At 36.3% G+C, this 20,964-nt stretch overlaps 1 protein-coding gene across 1 annotated transcript in view; it reads right to left on the bottom strand.

The window, feature by feature from the left end:
- Nucleotides 1-8,104: 8,104 nt before the first annotated feature.
- LOC134693667 (uncharacterized) overlaps nucleotides 8,105-20,964 on the bottom strand; it is a 37,935-nt gene continuing 25,075 nt past the window's right edge. The window contains exons 8-9 of the mRNA XM_063554559.1: nucleotides 11,473-11,547; nucleotides 8,105-10,789 (exon numbers count right to left, since the gene is read on the bottom strand). Coding sequence (XP_063410629.1) covers nucleotides 10,733-10,789; nucleotides 11,473-11,547 — 132 coding nt within the window. The 3' untranslated portion in view covers nucleotides 8,105-10,732. The remainder of the gene's footprint in view (nucleotides 10,790-11,472; nucleotides 11,548-20,964) is intronic.

Below are 20,964 nucleotides of genomic sequence, written 5' to 3'. Positions count from 1 at the left end.
AATAAATATATCAAGTTTAGACAAATATTTCTGTAAAGAACTTAATTAATAAGTTATATAAGTATCAATTTTATATAAAAATCGTTTCTTTTTTACATATAAATGGAAAAATTACAATTCGGAATGTCTAGTTTTGTGTACACTGAACCTACACAAGGCCTACATCGACTATCGACTGCATGTAGACAAAACATGATTTAAACTACATGTAAACATTGAGTTTTATCAATGGGAACGTAATTATGTTTAGTTTATGTGTGAGTTACACTTACACAACACCGAGTTTAGGTCAATATGAACACGGCCTTAGTCGTATAAGAAAAACAAAATGAGTATGTGAAATTTGATGTATGCCTTTTTGTGCTTCTTCGTTAAATTTGTTGTTTTTATAGTGATATTAAGATGAAAACACAATATTGACTGCTGTACCCCTATTTTTGACATTTAACTCATTGAGTATGTTTGTTTTGTTCATGCATCGTTGACAATGTAATGGAATTTGATGCGACTGTCATACAAGTGAGAGGTTTAGCTAGCTATAAAACCAGGTTCAATCCACCATTTTCTACATAAGAAAATGCCTGTACCAAGTCAGGTATATGACAGTTGTTATCCAATCGTTTGATGTGTTTGGACTTTTGATTTTGCCTTTTAATTTTGGACTTTCCTTTTTGAATTTTCCTCGGAGTTCAGTATTTTTGTGTTTTTACTTTTTTGAAAGATTTGATTTTTCCACCCTGTATACCGCATTGCCTCACATTCTCATTAAGAAAAAAATCACCCACCTAATTAAATGGGAATTTAAAATGTCAGAATGTGAATATATATGTTCAAACTCTTTTAGGTCATTTTTTAGCAGCAATAAACAAAAAAACTATGTCAATTGGACATGCTTTGATACTATATATGCTCTTGAATGTTTACTAGATAACATTTTTGTTCGCTTTGGAGATTCCGTATATCGTCAGGTTATCGGAATTCCAATGGGGACTAACTGTGCACCACTTATTGCGGACCTGTTTTTGTATTGCTATGAGTTACAATTTAGGACAAAAATCAGCAAAGACCCATCGAAACAAAATCTGATAAACAAATTTAACTAGATACCATTGAGATGGGAGCCATCTCTGTGGGCCCCGCTGTCAATGACGTGGGGTAAATAAGTTGTATGGATAATCTGATATGAAGCATTATTTGAAGTTATTACATAGTCTCATGTGTGATTTTAATCTAAGATTTTAAGTTGAAACTGATAAATATTCTCAACTTACTTTCAAAGTATAATAGTGATATGACTGCATGCTGTCATAATCTCATTGTCGACTACTCTAAGGTGACTTCTGGATATATGAATTGATGTTTGAACAATATGTTTAAAGGTGATGCCCAATTGATATTTGTCACATATTTTTAGAATTATGCCTTCAATATATTATGACCCACCAAGTACAAAGTATGAAATATTAACGGTTAAGGTAGAGTGGACACAATTTGTTAAGAACAATGAACGGATGGACAGACCGATAGACTGACCTTTGACCTAGGATGCATACATTATGACACATTCTCTTGTGTTGGTTAATATATATATGTTAATTTGAAAATATTTTGTGAGGTATAAAGTATGAAATAATAACAGCTGTCCTCTCAAAATATAGTGTGGATCAAATTTGTTAGCGATGGATGGACAGACCAACAAACAGACAGACCTTTGATCTAGGAAGTTGTACATACATCATGACACACCCTCTGGTGTTGGTTAAAATGGATGTCAAGTATAATATTTGAAATCATAACGGTTCTCAAGATATAGACCGGACACGATCTTCACCACAGGACACGGGGTTGTCAACTGAAACCATTTTTTTTTTATCTTGACCTTTGACCTAGGAAGTTGTACATACATCATGACACGCCCTCTGGTGGTGGTTAAAATGGATGTCAAGTATAAACTTTGAAATCTGAACGGTTATCTAGATATGGAGCGGATACGATCTTCACCACAGGACACAGGGTTGTCAAATGAAACCAAAGTTTTTGACCTTGACCTTTGACCTAGGAAGTTGTACATACATCATGACACGCCCTCTGGTGGTGGTTAGTAAACATGTAAAGTATAAAGTATGAAATCATAATGGTTCTCTAGATATGGAGCGGACACGAAAGTGTTACGGACAGACACTATAGGGCGACACGCCTAAAGGCCTTAATAATACTTTTAGATATTTGGATGACATTTTGGCTCTCAATAATGACTACTTCAGTATGTATACTAAAGAAATGTATCCTGTTGAACTTACTTTAAATAAAGCTAATATTAACAATGATCACTGCCCTTTCCTCGATCTTGATATCTATATCACTAACGGAAAGCTTAATACTAAAATTTATGATAAAAGAGATGATTTTTCATTTCCTATCGTCAATTATCCATTTTTAGATGGTGACGTTCCCGTGTCACAATCTTACGGTGTTTATATATCTCAACTCGTACGATTCGCTCGTGTTTGTAACAATGTTTTAGATTTTAACGAGAGAAATTTATGTATTACTGAAAATTATTACACCGGGGTTTTCGATATCACAAACTAGTCAAAACATTTACTAAATTTTATCATCGGTATAAGGACATCATTCGTAAATATAGCTCAACATGCAGACTTCTTATACGTTTAGGTATTTCACATCCAATTTTTTATGGAAATATTCTTTATAAAGCACAAAAATGTGAGTATTCACCGAAGAAACTAACAAAACCTTTAAATAGACTTATTTAAGGAAGGCCGTACGGTGACCTATAATTGTTAATGTTTGTGTCATTTTGGTCTTTTGTGGATAGTTGTCTCATTGGCAATCATACCACATCTTCTTTTTTAAAGATTACATATTTTGGCGTTAATATTGATTCACTTATAGGGTCTTTGCATCGGAACTAAACACATTTCTTCAAAAAACAGTTGTTGGGATGACACGGGTTATGTTCTTCTCATATATGTTATGATGGTATGATACTAAACCCCTAACGGGAAGGATTGTGCCTGATATTCATATGATGAAATCATAATCTTTCAATCAGTTTAATTAAAGTCTGGAGCTGGCATGTCAGTTAACTGCTAGTAGTCTATTGTTATTTATGTATAATTGTCATTTTGTTTATTTTCTTTGGTTACATCTTCTGACATCTGACATTTGTTATCACAAGTTGTTGAACATAAAATTGAGAATGAAAATGGGGAATGTATCAAAGAGACAACAACCCGACCATAGAAAAAACAACAGCGGAAGGTCACCAACAGGTCTTCAATGTAACGAGAAATTCCCGCACCCTGAGGTGTCCTTCAGCTGGCCCCTAAACAAATATATACTAGTTCAGTGATAATGAACGCCATACTAATTTCCAAATTGTACACAAGAAACTAAAATTAAAATAATACATAACTAACAAAGACCAGAGGCTCCTGACTTGGGACAGGCGCAAAAAATGCGGCGGGGTTAAACATGTTTATGAGGTCTCAACCCTCCCCCTATACCTCTAGTCAATGTAGAAAAGTAAACGCATAACAATATGTACATTTAAAATTCAATTCAAGAGAAGTCCGCGTCTGATGTCAGAAGATGTAACCAAAGAAAATAAACAAAATGACAATTATACATAAATAACAACAGACTACTGGCAGTTAACTGTTAACAGTTAAGCTCCAGACTTCAATTAAACTGATTGAAAGATTATGATTTCATCATATGAATATCAGGCACAATCCTTCCCGTTAGGGGTTTATTATCATACCATCATAACATATATGAGAAGAACATAACCCGTGTCATGCCAACAACTGTTTTTTGAACAAATGTGTTTAGTTCCGATGCAAAGACCCTATAAGTGAATCAATATTTACGCCAAAATACGCAATATTTAATGACCTGACTATAGTATCGTAACTATATCCCTTCTTAATAAGTCTATTTAAAGGTTTTGTTAGTTTCTGCGGTGAATAATGATATTTTTGTGCTTTATAAAGAATATTTCCATAAAAAATTGGATGTATAAGAAGTCTGCATGTTGAGTTATATTTACGAATGATGTCCTTATACCGATGATAAAATTAACGTTTTGACTAGTTTGTGATATCGAAAACCCTGGTGTAATAATTTTTCAGTAATTCATAAATTTCTCTCGTTAAAATCTAAAACATTGTTACAAACACGAGCGAATCGTACAAGTTGAGATACATAAACACCGTAAGATGGTGACAAGGGAACGTCACCATCTAAAAATGGATAATTGACGATAGGAAATGAAAAATCATCTCTTTTATCATAAATTTTAGTATTAAGCTTTCCGTTAGTGATATAGATATCAAGATCCAGGAAAGGGCAGTGGTCATTGTTAATATTAGCCTTATTTAAATTAAGTTCAACAGGATAAATTTCTTTAGTATACATACTGAAGTAGTCATTATTGAGAGCCAAAATGTCATCCAAATATCTAAAAGTATTATTAAATTTGTTTATCAGATGTTGTTCGATGGGTCTTTGCTGATTTTTGTCATAAATTAAAACTCAAATCAATACAAAAACAGGTCTGCAATAAGTGGTGCACAGTTAGTCCCCATTGGAATTCCGATAACCTGACGATATACGGAATCTCCAAAGCGAACAAAAATGTTATCTAGTAAAAATTCAAGGGCATATATTGTATCGAAGCATGTCCAATTGACATAGTTTTTTGTTTATTGCTACTAAAAAATGACCTAAAAGAGGAACATATAAATTCACATGTTAACAGAGACAAATTTTCTTATCCAAAAAAAATTAAATAAAAATTGGAAAATGGTGCGAGTAAAAAATCAAATATGTATTTTGTCTACCTTGACCAGTTCAAACCCACTCGACTAGTAAAGTGTATGAATTAATTTTGTTTTTTTACTTCTAAAATTACTAATTTTAATAAACTTACTAAATGTTTAAGGTATGTCAAATGAATGTATATTAATACATGCAATCTTACGGAATATAATAATTAAGAAACTACTTTATAAGTTTTATATCAAGAATAAATCACCAAATACACAAAAATTCTAGAGTTAACTTATTGCCTAAAAATATGTTAGGCAATGGGATGAATAATCATCATCAGACTTCAGGAAATATGCTTGAGATGTCTAAAAAGTTCAAGCAATAACTTAATGCCTAGGTGTCAGCTTAATGTATAATTTCACTTATTGCCGCTTACATATATATCAAATGTTAATTAAACGACCTCCATTTCTTTATGGAAGTACAATATCAAATATAAGTTTCATAACGGTGACATATAAGTATTCTTAACTGACAGAAATAGATTAATCGATCGGAATTTAGAGAACTTTCGCATGTTATCAAAACCGGGGAATTCCCTCTGACGTGTTTCTAAATTTATAAAAACACTAAATATAAATAGTGATTAATTCTGATTTTCTGTGTTGTTAAAACACGCATATAAGTCTAGGGAAATGTCGAAACATGAAGATTATGAGAAGAACATTATAGGACAGTTGTTTAAATTCAGCCCTTTTGTTTGTGTTTACCCTTTAAAGCAAGACAATCTTAAGATTCTGAGATGTTCCTTAATGTTTAGAATAAAACAGTTGACGTGAGGGTATGGCCCTGGGTCAATGGTGAAAGTCTACAGATTGCTTGAAAGCAATCGTATTCCAAAAATGTTTTTGCCACCAAATTAGCTTAATTGAGGGTATGGATTGGGGATCCTTTATTTCTGTATCTTTCAAGTTTGGGTTGTTTTTCTTTATTCGTTATACTGTTTGCCCAATATACTCTCTATTCTTTGTATTTTAACATCTCATTATTTCGATTATTTTATTTTTTTTTCTCTATTCTTTATATTTGCTCACCATTCAAAGTATATTCTGTAATACTTAGAACCCCATAGCGAATATGGACCAAAGAAAAGAGAATAATGAGCTGCTTAACTTTAAAGTAGGAAAATAATGAGCAAAAAATGTAAAGAAAAACCATCTCCTAGAGTTCAGATGAATTGGATAGAAACAATTATAGACAATCATGCAACATTCAACAATAAGAAAAACTCATAGTATTTGTCCTTAAGTTTTGTAATCCCCTCATGTTCAGCATTCATTGCACTTCGTCTCAGCAAAAGGTCAAAGATACTATAGAGAGCCGTGGTGTAGTGGTTAGTGCATCGGACTACTAACACAAAGGTTCCTGGTTCGATTCCCGTTTGGGATGGAAATTTCAGGAACTCAATTTTCGGCTCTCCCTTGACACCATCTGCGAGTATGGTCTTGAGGAAACGATGATAGTCCGTCGGAAAGGGACGATAAATGGCTGACCCGTGTTAAGAGAGAGCCACATCTCATGCACGTTAAAGACACCCTTGTAGATTTCGAAAAAGAGAAGGCTAATGCCGCTACAAGGCAGCACTCGCACCCGCAAAGTGGAAAGGGATTAATATAAGTTGCAAAACTTGTTTCCACTATAAATAAATATGTTTAAACTAAAAGGTCAAAGCTGGGAACAGTATATCTAACAATTAATATATATGTTCCTGGTCAAAGGTATAAGGATTATAATTTAATACGCCATGCCCAGAGGTGTAAAGGTATACAGGGGGGAAACCAGAATTATATTAAAGTATACAGGGAATTTTCTGAGACAAGTGCCTGTGATTCATTGTATCTTTAATGCAAATATTGAAAATAAAGAGACAGATGCTCCTACTTCAGTTTAGTACTAAACCACAACTTCTGCGAATAGTTAAAAAAAATGTAACGTGAGAGGACATTCCAGCGATAGAACATAACTGTCATACCAGGGCCTTTTAAAGCTGACTATGCGATATGGGCTTAACCCCTTTGCTCATTTATGAAGGCTGTACGGTAACCTATATTTGTTCATGTCGCTGAACGGGTCGTTGTCGACCTGGGTACTCCATCAACGTACCCTGGGTACTTTTACTTTCAATGATGGTACCCTGGGTACCGTGTTTTGGATGAATGGTACCAATAGGGTACGTTTCCGTCGATAATCGTACCCAGCTTCGTACCGATTTGAGTCTTGAAATTTATCGCGAGATTTCTTAGGAGTTCCGAATAGTCGGATGTTGGTGGTTAGCCCGTGGGTTGATTTTTAATTATATTCTACACTTGTAAACAACAAATGGACGATGGATTTGATCAATGTCTTCACTCTTGAATATAATTGTGTCTGTCAAAAATCCATTTTCTCCCTTTTCAGCTTTCACATATTTTGTTTTAACTTCTCTTCCTTTCCGGATAATATTGGCCAAGTTGAAAGTTTCAATAGAATCCAAATACTCCTTAAGATTTTCTTGTTTAATTTTCCGCGCCATTTTGCATCATCAACAACATCAGCAACATCCAGAGATGTTCCGATATCAATCACGTGGTTTTAAGACGAGAGTAGGGTACGTTTAATACTCCGCGGTACCATGACGCATTTTATTTCAAACGAGGGTACGTGTATGACAAAACACGGTACCCAGGGTACAATCATTGAAAGTAAAAGTACCCAGGGTACGTTGATGGAGTACCCAGGTCGACAACGACCCGTTCAGCGTTAATGTCTGTATCATTTTGGTCTCTTGTGGACATTTGTCTCATTGGCAATCATACCACATCTTCTTTTTTATATATACAATAGGTCGTACCCCCCTTATAAACAAAGGAAATAAACTTAAATTGAAGACAAGAATACAAAACATGATATTCTGATGGAAGATGTGCTGATAAATGAGACAACTCTCAACAAATGACACAAAAATTAACAGCTATATATCAATATGCGACCTTCAACAATGAGCAAAGACATACCAAATAGCCAGCTATACAAGTCTTTTTTCAGCCTTGTCATAATATTCATTGACTTTTTGGTTGAACTTCCAGTGTGAATAACAGATTTTAATCCCTTATGACTCAACAAAATAAATAACCAGGATTTCCTAGATCATTCATATAAAGTTTGTTTCATCTTTGCACAATGTGTTCAACAGTAACAAACATTGTCAGTCGCAAATAAATGAAAAGAAATCTCAACCTATATATTGTGGGTATCTACAAATATGAGAGTATTTCATATATTTTTAAATTGATAAAACAATGATAACACTAAACAATAATATAATTCAATGTTCAATGTGTTCGACAGTATGCAATAATAACAAACACATATGACACATCATCACAAAACAATATATTTATAAAACTTATAAATCAAAATTTGAATGACCTGTTTAAAATAAACCATTAGATATGTCATACAAAAGCTAGTTTCAAATATATCTAAATATGAATGAATAGCATAGATGTCTAGAACTTGAGAAGTTGGTAGATCTATTTGCCCTCACTTTAAGAGAACAACCCTTAATCATACAGAACTGGAAGCCATGCTCAATCATGTCAAACTTATACAGTAACAGCCCTAACAGCCCTAACAGCATGTCACAAACTGGACCTGGACACTATTGCAATCTACAAATTAACAAGCTGTCAGTCTTTTCTTTCCAAAAATTCTAAAGAATTTTAAATCAAGTCAGTCCTTTCTTAAAATAAACTGTTGTCACAGAGATATGTCTCGCCTTTTTCTAATTTTGATTATGCAAATGTTGAAATCAAAATAGCAATACTTTAACATCCGTTACACAAGTTATGCAAATATTCGAAGTCAATGAAACCATGACTGAGTTACATGGCTAAACCATCTCCAAGTAAATGAGATGTGCCAATGCTAATACAACTTCATACCAAATACCGTTGACTTATTATAAGTCGTTCCAAAATCTAAATATAAAAATTAACTTGTAAACTATGTAAAATTTTCAAAGTCAATGAAGCATGAAGTGGTGGTGGGGCTATATAACCTCCATAGAAACAATACTTGCAAATGTAAATAAATTTGCATACCAAATATCATTAATTTAACATTAGCAGTTCATCTTAAACTGATCGAATCACAAACTAATACATGTAAACTAAGATAAGTTTCAAAGGTATTAGACTGTGAGGGGTGAGGCCAAATACTCTCCATGGAAATGAGATGTGCCAATGCTTTCACAACTGAATAACAAATTAACATTGGCCTACCAATAATGGTTCCCCTTGAACTGACTTAATTACAAACTAATACATAACTTACCAAAATTTTCAAAGTCAATAGAACATGACTAAGGGGGCGGCGCCAAATTATCTCATTGGAGATGTCCAAATGCTTGTACCACTGCATACCAAATATCATTGACCTACCACTTGTGGTTTCCCATAAACTGACCTAATCACAAACTAATACATGTAAAAAGAGCACAAATTTTGAAGTCAATAAACCATGATTAAGAGGGCAGGGCCAAATAATCTCCATGGAAATGAGATGTGCCAATGCCTATACAACTGCATACCAAATACGATTGACCTACCACTTGTGGTTCTGTTCACCATAAAAAAAAGACCTAATCACAAACTTATTCATTGTTGACGCCACCGTCACCAACACCGGAAACAGCATACCTATGTTTCCCTTTTTGACTCCATCAAGGTGAGACAAAAACCGTAATTAAGTGTAGCAATATTTATATTTCATGTTTAATTCCTGATCCGATGGCATTTTATTATAAAACCAGATGTGGGTACGCGTAGCCTACGGACAGCCATTTTACTATTCCTACACGCATGGACGCCATATATATATTGAGATGTAGACATTTTAAAATTGTGAGATTTCAAACTAGAGGCTCTAAAGAGCCTGTGTCGCTCACTTGGTCTATGTGAATATTAAACGAAGGAAGCAGATGGATTCATAACAAAACTAAGTTTTGGTGATGTTGATGTGTTTTTACACCTTACTTTACTGAACATTCTTGCTGCTTACAATTATCTTTATCTAAAATGAACTTGGCCCAGGCAGTAGTTTCACTGAAAAATGTTAATAAAAATTTACAAATTTTATGAAAAATGTTAAAAATTAAATATAAAGGACAATAACTACTAAGAGGGTTAATTTTCCATTTTGGTCATGTTGACTTATTTGTAAATCTTACTTAGCTGAACATTATTGCTGCTTGCAGTTTATCTCTATCTATAATAATATTCAAGATAATGATCAAAAACAGCAAAATTTCCTTAAACTTACCAATTCAGGGGCAGCAACCAGAAAATGGGTTGTCAGATTCATCTGAAAATTTCAGGGCAGATAGATCTTGACCTGATGAACATTTATACACGTGTCAGATTTGCTCAAATGCTTTTGTTTTGGAGTTATAAGCCAAAAACGGCATTTTACCCTTATATTCTATTTTTAGCCATGGCCGCCTTCTTGGTTAGTTCGCCGGGTCACCGAACAAATTTTTTAAACTAGATACCCAATGATGATTGTGGCCAAATTTGTTTTAATTTGGCCCAGCAGTTTCAGAGAAGAAGTTTTTTTTAAAAGTTAACGACAACGGACGACAGACGCAAAGTGTTGTGAAAAGCTCACTTGGCCCTTCTGGCCAGGTGAGCTAAAAACAATGGTCTTAGTTTTGGCCACCAAAAATTGCGAAGAGCAGACACAATTTGGATAAATTTGGGATATTTTGCAATATAATAATAGCAAGGACCAGGCCAGCAGATTTTCTTGCAAGAACCACAAGGATAAAAGAAAGAAGATTTCAAAGCTCTGATAAAATAAAACTGTATCCAGGCCAAGGTAGTATCTGACGCAAACTTTATGAAAACATGAACAATGTTCCTGCCCTTCTTATCTTCTTTGATCTACCAAATTCCTGAAATGAACAATATACAAAGTCAATGCATAAAAAAATACCATGTTAAGTACATTATTCGATTCAAGGATGTTAGATATTTGATTGGCCCTTTGGTATCTTTACACCCTTTTTATCCCAAATATGTCAAAGTTCAAAGTACTCAATTATATCAAAGCTCAAAGTTCAAAGTGACCTTGAATGTTCAAATAATAAATAAACAAGAATGTGTCCTTAGTACAGGGATGCCCCACCCGCACTTTCATTTTCTATGTTCAGTGGACCGTGAAAATGGGGTAATGCCAAATTAGAAAGATCATATCATAGGGAACATGTGTACTAAGTTTCAAGTTGATTTGACCTCAACTTCATCAAAAACTACTTCAACCAAAAACATTAACCTGAAGTGGTGCAGATGGACGAACGAAATGACAAACAAATGGACGCACAGACCAGAAAACACAATGCCCTTAAATGGGGCATCAAATCTATTAGTTAATATCCAAAATTACAGATATCAATGTGAATAATAATGTTAGCATGCATACATTGTTGATCTCTTGGAATAATTAGCAGAAAAATTACCCTCACCCTTTTATGATCACTTTTTCTTTTCAAATACATTTATATTAAATCTTTTGCAGGCATATTTTCTATTATATTAAATAAGCTATTTCAAGATATTTATATTATGTATTACATACCAATGAGAGACAAACTTCTTCATCAAACTTTAGTCTGGTCCAGCCACCTATAAACTGATGGAACGCTCGAATAGCCTGCAATAAACAGATACTGTTGAACTGTAAATTCTGATATATTTATGATGTTCTTATTATTGCAAGAAATGACATATTTGGCTAGGATAAAAAATGTTGTCCTGCATTTTTTTTTAGTTATAATCTCTGTCCTGCCTTTTTATTTTTCACTCTATCCGGTCCTGCTTTTTTTTTTTTTTTAGTTTATCCTGACTTTTTTTACATAAATTGTCATCCTGACTTTTTTTTTTGCAAGTGTCTCATCCTGCCTTTTTTTTTACTCAAAACTCCTGTCCTGCCTAATTTTTTCAAATTTCATCCTAGCCCCCCCCCCCCCCCCCCCTAAAAATCAAATGGTAGCTCCCTTATTGTATTTTACCTTTATAATTTATTGGCACACTAAGTTTTTTGGGGTTTGCAAGGCCCCAGTTTAATAATATAATGTCACATGAATCTCAGAATGTTCCTAATGATTACAACACATGGGTTATAGTTCATTAGGAACATTTCTGTTATATTTTCCTGGCAAAGGTCATGGTTCTCTGCAGGCACTCATGCTTCCTCTACCAGTCAACTATAAACACCAATTATCAAACAACCTAATAGTCTTAAAGATGGTAACTTCCTAATGTATTTCAGTAAGTATGATAACTGTCTATTACTGTGGACTTTTAGATGTTCTTTTGTTCTTTGTTGTTGAGTTGCTAATATATCTGCATACCAAATATTATTGACCCACAACTACTAACACATGTGCATGTAAACTAAGCAAAAAGTTTCAAAATCAATAGACCAATAGTCAATAGCTGTCTATTATTGCAGTCTATATGTTGACCTTTACATATCTTGTTTTTGTTGTTGGGTTGTGATCTCATTGACATACACTTTATGTGTTTTTTGTTGATACCTGTAATGAGTTATCATCTACAGTAGGTACACTACTGAAGGCACCATACCTGTAATGAGTTATCTTCTTCAGTAGGTACACTACTGAAGGCACCATACCTGTAATGAGTTATCATCTACAGTAGGTACACTACTGAAGGCATCATACCTGTAATGAGTTATCATCTTCAGTAGGTACACTACTGAAGGCACCATACCTGTAATGAGTTATCATCTACAGTAGGTACACTACTGAAGGCACCATACCTGTAATGAGTTATCATCTTCAGTAGGTACACTACTGAAGGCACCATACCTGTAATGAGTTATCATCTACAGTAGGTACACTACTGAAGGCACCATACCTGTAATGAGTTATCATCTTCAGTAGGGACACTACTGAAGGCACCATACCTGTAATGAGTTATCATCTTCAGTAGGTACACTACTGAAGGCACCATACCTGTAATGAGTTATCATCTACAGTAGGAACACTACTGAAGGCACCATACCTGTAATAAGTTATCATCTACAGTAGGTACACTACTGAAGGCACCATACCTGTAATGAGTTATCATCTACTGTAGGTACACTACTGAAGGCACCATACCTGTAATGAGTTATCATCTTCAGTAGGTACACTACTGAAGGCACCATACCTGTAATGAGTTATCATCTACAGTAGGTACACTACTGAAGGCACCATACCTGTAATGAATTATCATCTACAGTAGGTACACTATTGAAGGCACCATACCTGTAATGAGTTATCATCTACTGTAGGTATACTACTGAAGGCACCATACCTGTAATGAGTTATCATCTACAGTAGGTACACTACTGAAGGCACCATACCTGTAATGAGTTATCATCTTTAGTAGGTACACTACTGAAGGCACCATACCTGTAATGAGTTATCATATACAGTAGGTACACTATTGAAGGCACCATACCTGTAATGAGTTATCATCTACTGTAGGTATACTACTGAAGGCACCATACCTGTAATGAGTTATCATCTTCAGTAGGTACACTACTGAAGGCACCATACCTGTAATGAGTTATCATCTACAGTAGGTACACTACTGAAGGCACCATACCTGTAATGAGTTATCATCTACACTAGGTACACTACTGAAGGCACCATACCTGTAATGAGTTATCATCTACAGTAGGTACACTACTGAAGGCACCATACCTGTAATAAGTTATCATCTACTGTAGGTACACTACTGAAGGCACCATACCTGTAATGAGTTATCATCTACAGTAGGAACACTACTGAAGGCACAATACATGTAATGGGTTATCATCTTCAGTAGGTACACTACTGAAGGCACCATACCTGTAATGAGTTATCATCTACTGTAGGTACACTACTGAAGGCACCATACCTGTAATGAGTTATCATCTTCAGTAGGTACACTACTGAAGGCACCATACCTGTAATGAGTTATCATCTACAGTAGGTACACTATTGAAGGCACCATACCTGTAATGAGTTATCATCTACAGTAGGTACACTATTGAAGGCACCATACCTGTAATGAGTTATCATCTACAGTAGGAACACTACTGAAGGCACCATACATGTAATAAGTTATCATCTACAGTAGGTACACTACTGAAGGCACCATACCTGTAATGAGTTATCATCTACTGTAGGTACACTTCTGAAGGCACCATATCTGTAATGAGTTATCATCTACTGTAGGTACACTACTGAAGGCACCATACCTGTAATGAGTTATCATCTTCAGTAGGTACACTACTGAAGGCACCATACCTGTAATGAGTTATCATCTACTGTAGGTACACTACTGAAGGCACCATACCTGTAATGAGTTATCATCTACAGTAGGAACACTACTGAAGGCACCATACCTGTAATAAGTTATCATCTACAGTAGGTACACTACTGAAGGCACCATACCTGTAATGAGTTATCATCTACTGTAGGTATACTACTGAAGGCACCATACCTGTAATAAGTTATCATCTTCAGTAGGTACACTACTGAAGGCACCATACCTGTAATGAGTTATCATCTACAGTAGGTACACTATTGAAGGCACCATACCTGTAATGAGTTATCATCTTCAGTAGGTACACTACTGAAGGCACCATACCTGTAATGAGTTATCATCTACAGTAGGTACACTACTGAAGGCATCATACCTGTAATGAGTTATCATCTACTGTAGGTACACTTCTGAAGGCACCATACCTGTAATGAGTTATCATCTACAGTAGGTACACTACTGAAGGCACCATACCTGTAATGAGTTATCATCTTCAGTAGGGACACTACTGAAGGCACCATACCTGTAATAAGTTATCATCTTCAGTAGGTACACTACTGAAGGCACCATACCTGTAATGAGTTATCATCTACAGTAGGAACACTACTGAAGGCACCATACCTGTAATAAGTTATCATCTACAGTAGGTACACTACTGAAGGCACCATACCTGTAATGAGTTATCATCTACTGTAGGTACACTTCTGAAGGCACCATACCTGTAATGAGTTATCATCTACTGTAGGTACACTACTGAAGGCACCATACCTATAATGAGTTATCATCTTCAGTAGGTACACTACTGAAGGCACCATACCTGTAATGAGTTATCATCTACAGTAGGTACACTACTAAAGGCACCATACCTGTAATGAATTATCATCTACAGTAGGTACACTATTGAAGGCACCATACCTGTTATGAGTTATCATCTACTGTAGGTACACTACTGAAGGCACCATACCTGTAATGAGTTATCATCTACAGTAGGTACACTACTGAAGGCACCATACCTGTAATGAGTTATCATCTTTAGTAGGTACACTACTGAAGGCACCATACCTGTAATGAGTTATCATCTACAGTAGGTACACTATTGAAGGCACCATACCTGTAATGAGTTATCATCTACTGTAGGTATACTACTGAAGGCACCATACCTGTAATGAGTTATCATCTTCAGTAGGTACACTACTGAAGGCACCATACCTGTAATGAGTTATCATCTACAGTAGGTACACTACTGAAGGCACCATACCTGTAATGAGTTATCATCTTCAGTAGGTACACTACTGAAGGCACCATACCTGTAATGAGTTATCATCTTCAGTAGGTACACTACTGAAGGCACCATACCTGTAATGAGTTATCATCTACAGTAGGTACACTACTGAAGGCACCATACCTGTAATGAGTTATCATCTACAGTAGGTACACTACTGAAGGCACCATACCTGTAATAAGTTATCATCTACTGTAGGTACACTACTGAAGGCACCATACCTGTAATGAGTTATCATCTTCAGTAGGTACACTACTGAAGGCACCATACCTGTAATGAGTTATCATCTTCAGTAGGTACACTACTGAAGGCACCATACCTGTAATGAGTTATCATCTACAGTAGGTACACTACTGAAGGCACCATACCTGTAATGAGTTATCATCTTCAGTAGGTACACTACTGAAGGCACCATACCTGTAATGAGTTATCATCTTCAGTAGGTACACTACTGAAGGCACCATACCTGTAATGAGTTATCATCTACAGTAGGTACACTACTGAAGGCACCATACCTGTAATGAGTTATCATCTACAGTAGGTACACTACTGAAGGCACCATACCTGTAATAAGTTATCATCTACTGTAGGTACACTACTGAAGGCACCATACCTGTAATGAGTTATCATCTTCAGTAGGTACACTACTGAAGGCACCATACCTGTAATGAGTTATCATCTTCAGTAGGTACACTACTGAAGGCACCATACATGTAATGAGTTATCATCTACAGTAGGAACACTACTGAAGGCACAATACATGTAATGGGTTATCATCTTCAGTAGGTACACTGCTGAAGGCACCATACCTGTAATGAGTTATCATCTACTGTAGGTACACTACTGAAGGCACCATACCTGTAATAAGTTATCATCCTCAGTAGGTACACTACTGAAGGCACCATACCTGTAATGAGTTATCATCTACAGTAGGTACACTATTGAAGGCACCATACCTGTAATGAGTTATCATCTACAGTAGGTACACTATTGAAGGCACCATACCTGTAATGAGTTATCATCTACAGTAGGAACACTACTGAAGGCACCATACCTGTAATGAGTTATCATCTTCAGTAGGTACACTACTGAAGACACCATACCTGTAATGAGTTATCATCTACTGTAGGTACACTACTGAAGGCACCATACCTGTAATGAGTTATCATCTACTGTAGGTATACTACTGAAAGCACCATACCTGTAATGAGTTATCATCTTCAGTAGGTACACTACTGAAGGCACCATACCTGTAATGAGTTATCATCTACTGTAGGTATACTACTGAAGGCACCATACCTGTAATGAGTTATCATCTTCAGTAGGTACACTACTGAAGGCACCATACCTGTAATGAGTTATCATCTACTGTAGGTACACTACTGAAGGCACCATACCTGTAATGAGTTATCATCTACTGTAGGTATACTACTGAAGGCACCATACCTGTAATAAGTTATCATCTTCAGTAGGTACACTACTGAAGGCACCATACCTGTAATGAGTTATCATCTTCAGTAGGTACACTACTGAAGGCACCATACCTGTAATAAGTTATCATCTTCAGTAGGTACACTACTGAAGGGACCATACCTGTAATGAGTTATCATCTACAGTAGGTACACTATTGAAGGCACCATACCTGTAATGAGTTATCATCTACAGTAGGAACACTACTGAAGGCACCATACCTGTAATAAGTTATCATCTACAGTAGGTACACTACTGAAGGCACCATACCTGTATGAGTTATCATCTACTGTAGGTACACTACTGAAGGCACCATACCTGTAATGAGTTATCATCTACACTAGGTACCCTACTGAAGGCACAATACCTGTATGAGTTATCATCTACAGTAGGTACACTACTGAAGGCACCATACCTGTATGAGTTATCATCTACAGTAGGTACACTACTGAAGGCACCATACCTGTAATGAGTTATCATCTACAGTAGGTACACTACTGAAGGCACCATACCTGTAATAAGTTATCATCTTCAGTAGGTACACCACTGAAGGCACCATACCTGTAATAAGTTATCATCTTCAGTAGGTACACTACTGAAGGCACCATACCTGTAATGAGTTATCATCTACAGTAGGAACACTACTGAAGGCACCATACCTGTAATAAGTTATCATCTACAGTAGGTACACTACTGAAGGCACCATACCTGTAACAAGTTATCATCTACTGTAGGTACACTACTGAAGGCACCATACCTGTAATGAGTTATCATCTACAGTAGGTACACTACTGAAGGCACCATACCTGTAATGAGTTATCATCTACAGTAGGTACACTACTGAAGGCACCATATCATCTACAGTAGGTACACTACTGAAAGCACCATACCTGTAATGAGTTATCATCTACAGTAGGTACACTATTGAAGGCACCATACCTGAAATGAGTTATCATCTTCAGTAGGTACACTACTGAAGGCACCATACCTGTAATGAGTTATCATCTTCAGTAGGTACACTACTGAAGGCACCATACCTGTAATGAGTTATCATCTACAGTAGGAACACTACTGAAGGCACCATACATGTAATGGGTTATCATCTTCAGTAGGTACACTACTGAAGGCACCATACCTGTAATGAGTTATCATCTACAGTAGGTACACTACTGAAGGCACCATACCTGTAATGAGTTATCATCTTTAGTAGGTACACTACTGAAGGCACCATACCTGTAATGAGTTATCATCTACTGTAGGTACACTACTGAAGGCACCATACCTGTAATGAGTTATCATCTACTGTAGGTACACTACTGAAGGCACCATACATGTAATGAGTTATCATCTTCAGTAGGTACACTACTGAAGGCACCATACCTGTAATGAGTTATCATCTACAGTAGGTACACTACTGATGGCACCATACCTGTACTGAGTTATCATCTACAGTAGGTACACTACTGAAGGCACCATACCTGTAATGAGTTATCATCTACTGTAGGTACACTACTGAAGGCACCATACCTGTAATGAGTTATCATCTACAGTAGGAATACTACTGAAGGCACCATACCTGTAATGAGTTAGCATCTTCAGAAGGTACACTACTGAAGGCACCATACCTGTAATGAGTTATCATCTTTAGTAGGTACACTACTGAAGGCACCATACCTGTAATGAGTTATCATCTACTGTAGGTACACTACTGAAGGCACCATACCTGTAATGAGTTATCATCTACAGTAGGTACACTACTGAAGGCACCATACCTGTAATGAGTTATCATCTACTGTAGGTACACTTCTGAAGGCACCATACCTGTAATGAGTTATCATCTACAGTAGGTACACTACTGAAGGCACCATACCTGTAATGAGTTATCATCTTCAGTAGGGACACTACTGAAGGCACCATACCTGTAATAAGTTATCATCTTCAGTAGGTACACTACTGAAGGCACCATACCTGTAATGAGTTATCATCTACAGTAGGAACACTACTGAAGGCACCATACCTGTAATAAGTTATCATCTACAGTAGGTACACTACTGAAGGCACCATACCTGTAATGAGTTATCATCTACTGTAGGTACACTTCTGAAGGCACCATACCTGTAATGAGTTATCATCTACTGTAGGTACACTACTGAAGGCACCATACCTGTAATGAGTTATCATCTTCAGTAGGTACACTACTGAAGGCACCATACCTGTAATGAGTTATCATCTACAGTAGGTACACTACTGAAGGCACCATACCTGTAATGAATTATCATCTACAGTAGGTACACTATTGAAGGCACCATACCTGTAATGAGTTATCATCTACTGTAGGTACACTACTGAAGGCACCATACCTGTAATGAGTTATCATCTACAGTAGGTACACTACTGAAGGCACCATACCTGTAATGAGTTATCATCTTTAGTAGGTACACTACTGAAGGCACCATACCTGTAATGAGTTATCATCTACAGTAGGTACACTATTGAAGGCACCATACCTGTAATGAGTTATCATCTACTGTAGGTATACTACTGAAGGCACCATACCTGTAATGAGTTATCATCTTCAGTAGGTACACTACTGAAGGCACCATACCTGTAATGAGTTATCATCTACAGTAGGTACACTACTGAAGGCACCATACCTGTAATGAGTTATCATCTTCAGTAGGTTCACTACTGAAGGCACCATACCTGTAATGAGTTATCATCTTCAGTAGGTACACTACTGAAGGCACCATACCTGTAATGAGTTATCATCTACAGTAGGTACACTACTGAAGGCACCATACCTGTAATGAGTTATCATCTACAGTAGGTACACTACTGAAGGCACCATACCTGTAATAAGTTATCATCTACTGTAGGTACACTACTGAAGGCACCATACCTGTAATGAGTTATCATCTTCAGTAGGTACACTACTGAAGGCACCATACCTGTAATGAGTTATCATCTTCAGTAGGTACACTACTGAAGGCACCATACCTGTAATGAGTTATCATCTACTGTAGGTACACTACTGAAGGCACCATACCTGTAATGAGTTATCATCTACAGTAGGAACACTACTGAAGGCACCATACCTGTAATAAGTTATCATCTACAGTAGGTACACTACTGAAGGCACCATACCTGTAATGAGTTATCATCTACAGTAGGTACACTACTGAAGGCACCATACCTGTAATGAGTTATCATCTACAGTAGGTACACTACTGAAGGCACCATATCATCTACAGTAGGTACACTACTGAAAGCACCATACCTGTAATGAGTTATCATCTACAGTAGGTACACTATTGAAGGCACCATACCTGAAATGAGTTATCATCTTCAGTAGGTACACTACTGAAGGCACCATACCTGTAATGAGTTATCATCTTCAGTAGGTACACTACTGAAGGCACCATACCTGTAATGAGTTATCATGTACAGTAGGAACACTACTGAAGGCACCATACATGTAATGGGTTATCATCTTCAGTAGGTACACTACTGAAGGCACCATACCTGTAATGAGTTATCATCTACAGTAGGTACACTACTGAAGGCACCATACCTGTAATGAGTTATCATCTTTAGTAGGTACACTACTGAAGGCACCATACCTGTAATGAGTTATCATCTACTGTAGGTACACTACTGAAGGCACCATACATGTAATGAGTTATCATCTTCAGTAGGTACACTACTGAAGGCACCATACCTGTAATGAGTTATCATCTACTGTAGGTACACTACTGAAGGCACCATACCTGTAATAAGTTATCATCTACTGTAGGTACACTACTGAAGGCACCATACCTGTAATGAGTTATCATCTTCAGTAGGTACACTACTGAAGGCACCATACCTGTAATGAGTTATCATCTTCAGTAGGTACACTACTGAAGGCACCATACCTGTAATGAGTTATCATCTACTGTAGGTACACTACTGAAGGCACCATACCTGTAATGAGTTATCATCTACAGTAGGAACACTACT

The sequence above is a fragment of the Mytilus trossulus genome, chromosome 12 (assembly GCF_036588685.1).
Source record: "Mytilus trossulus isolate FHL-02 chromosome 12, PNRI_Mtr1.1.1.hap1, whole genome shotgun sequence".
Classification (NCBI taxonomy): domain Eukaryota; kingdom Metazoa; phylum Mollusca; class Bivalvia; order Mytilida; family Mytilidae; genus Mytilus; species Mytilus trossulus.
Note: the sequence above shows the minus strand (reverse complement) of the source record. Positions and strands in the feature narration are given on the sequence as shown.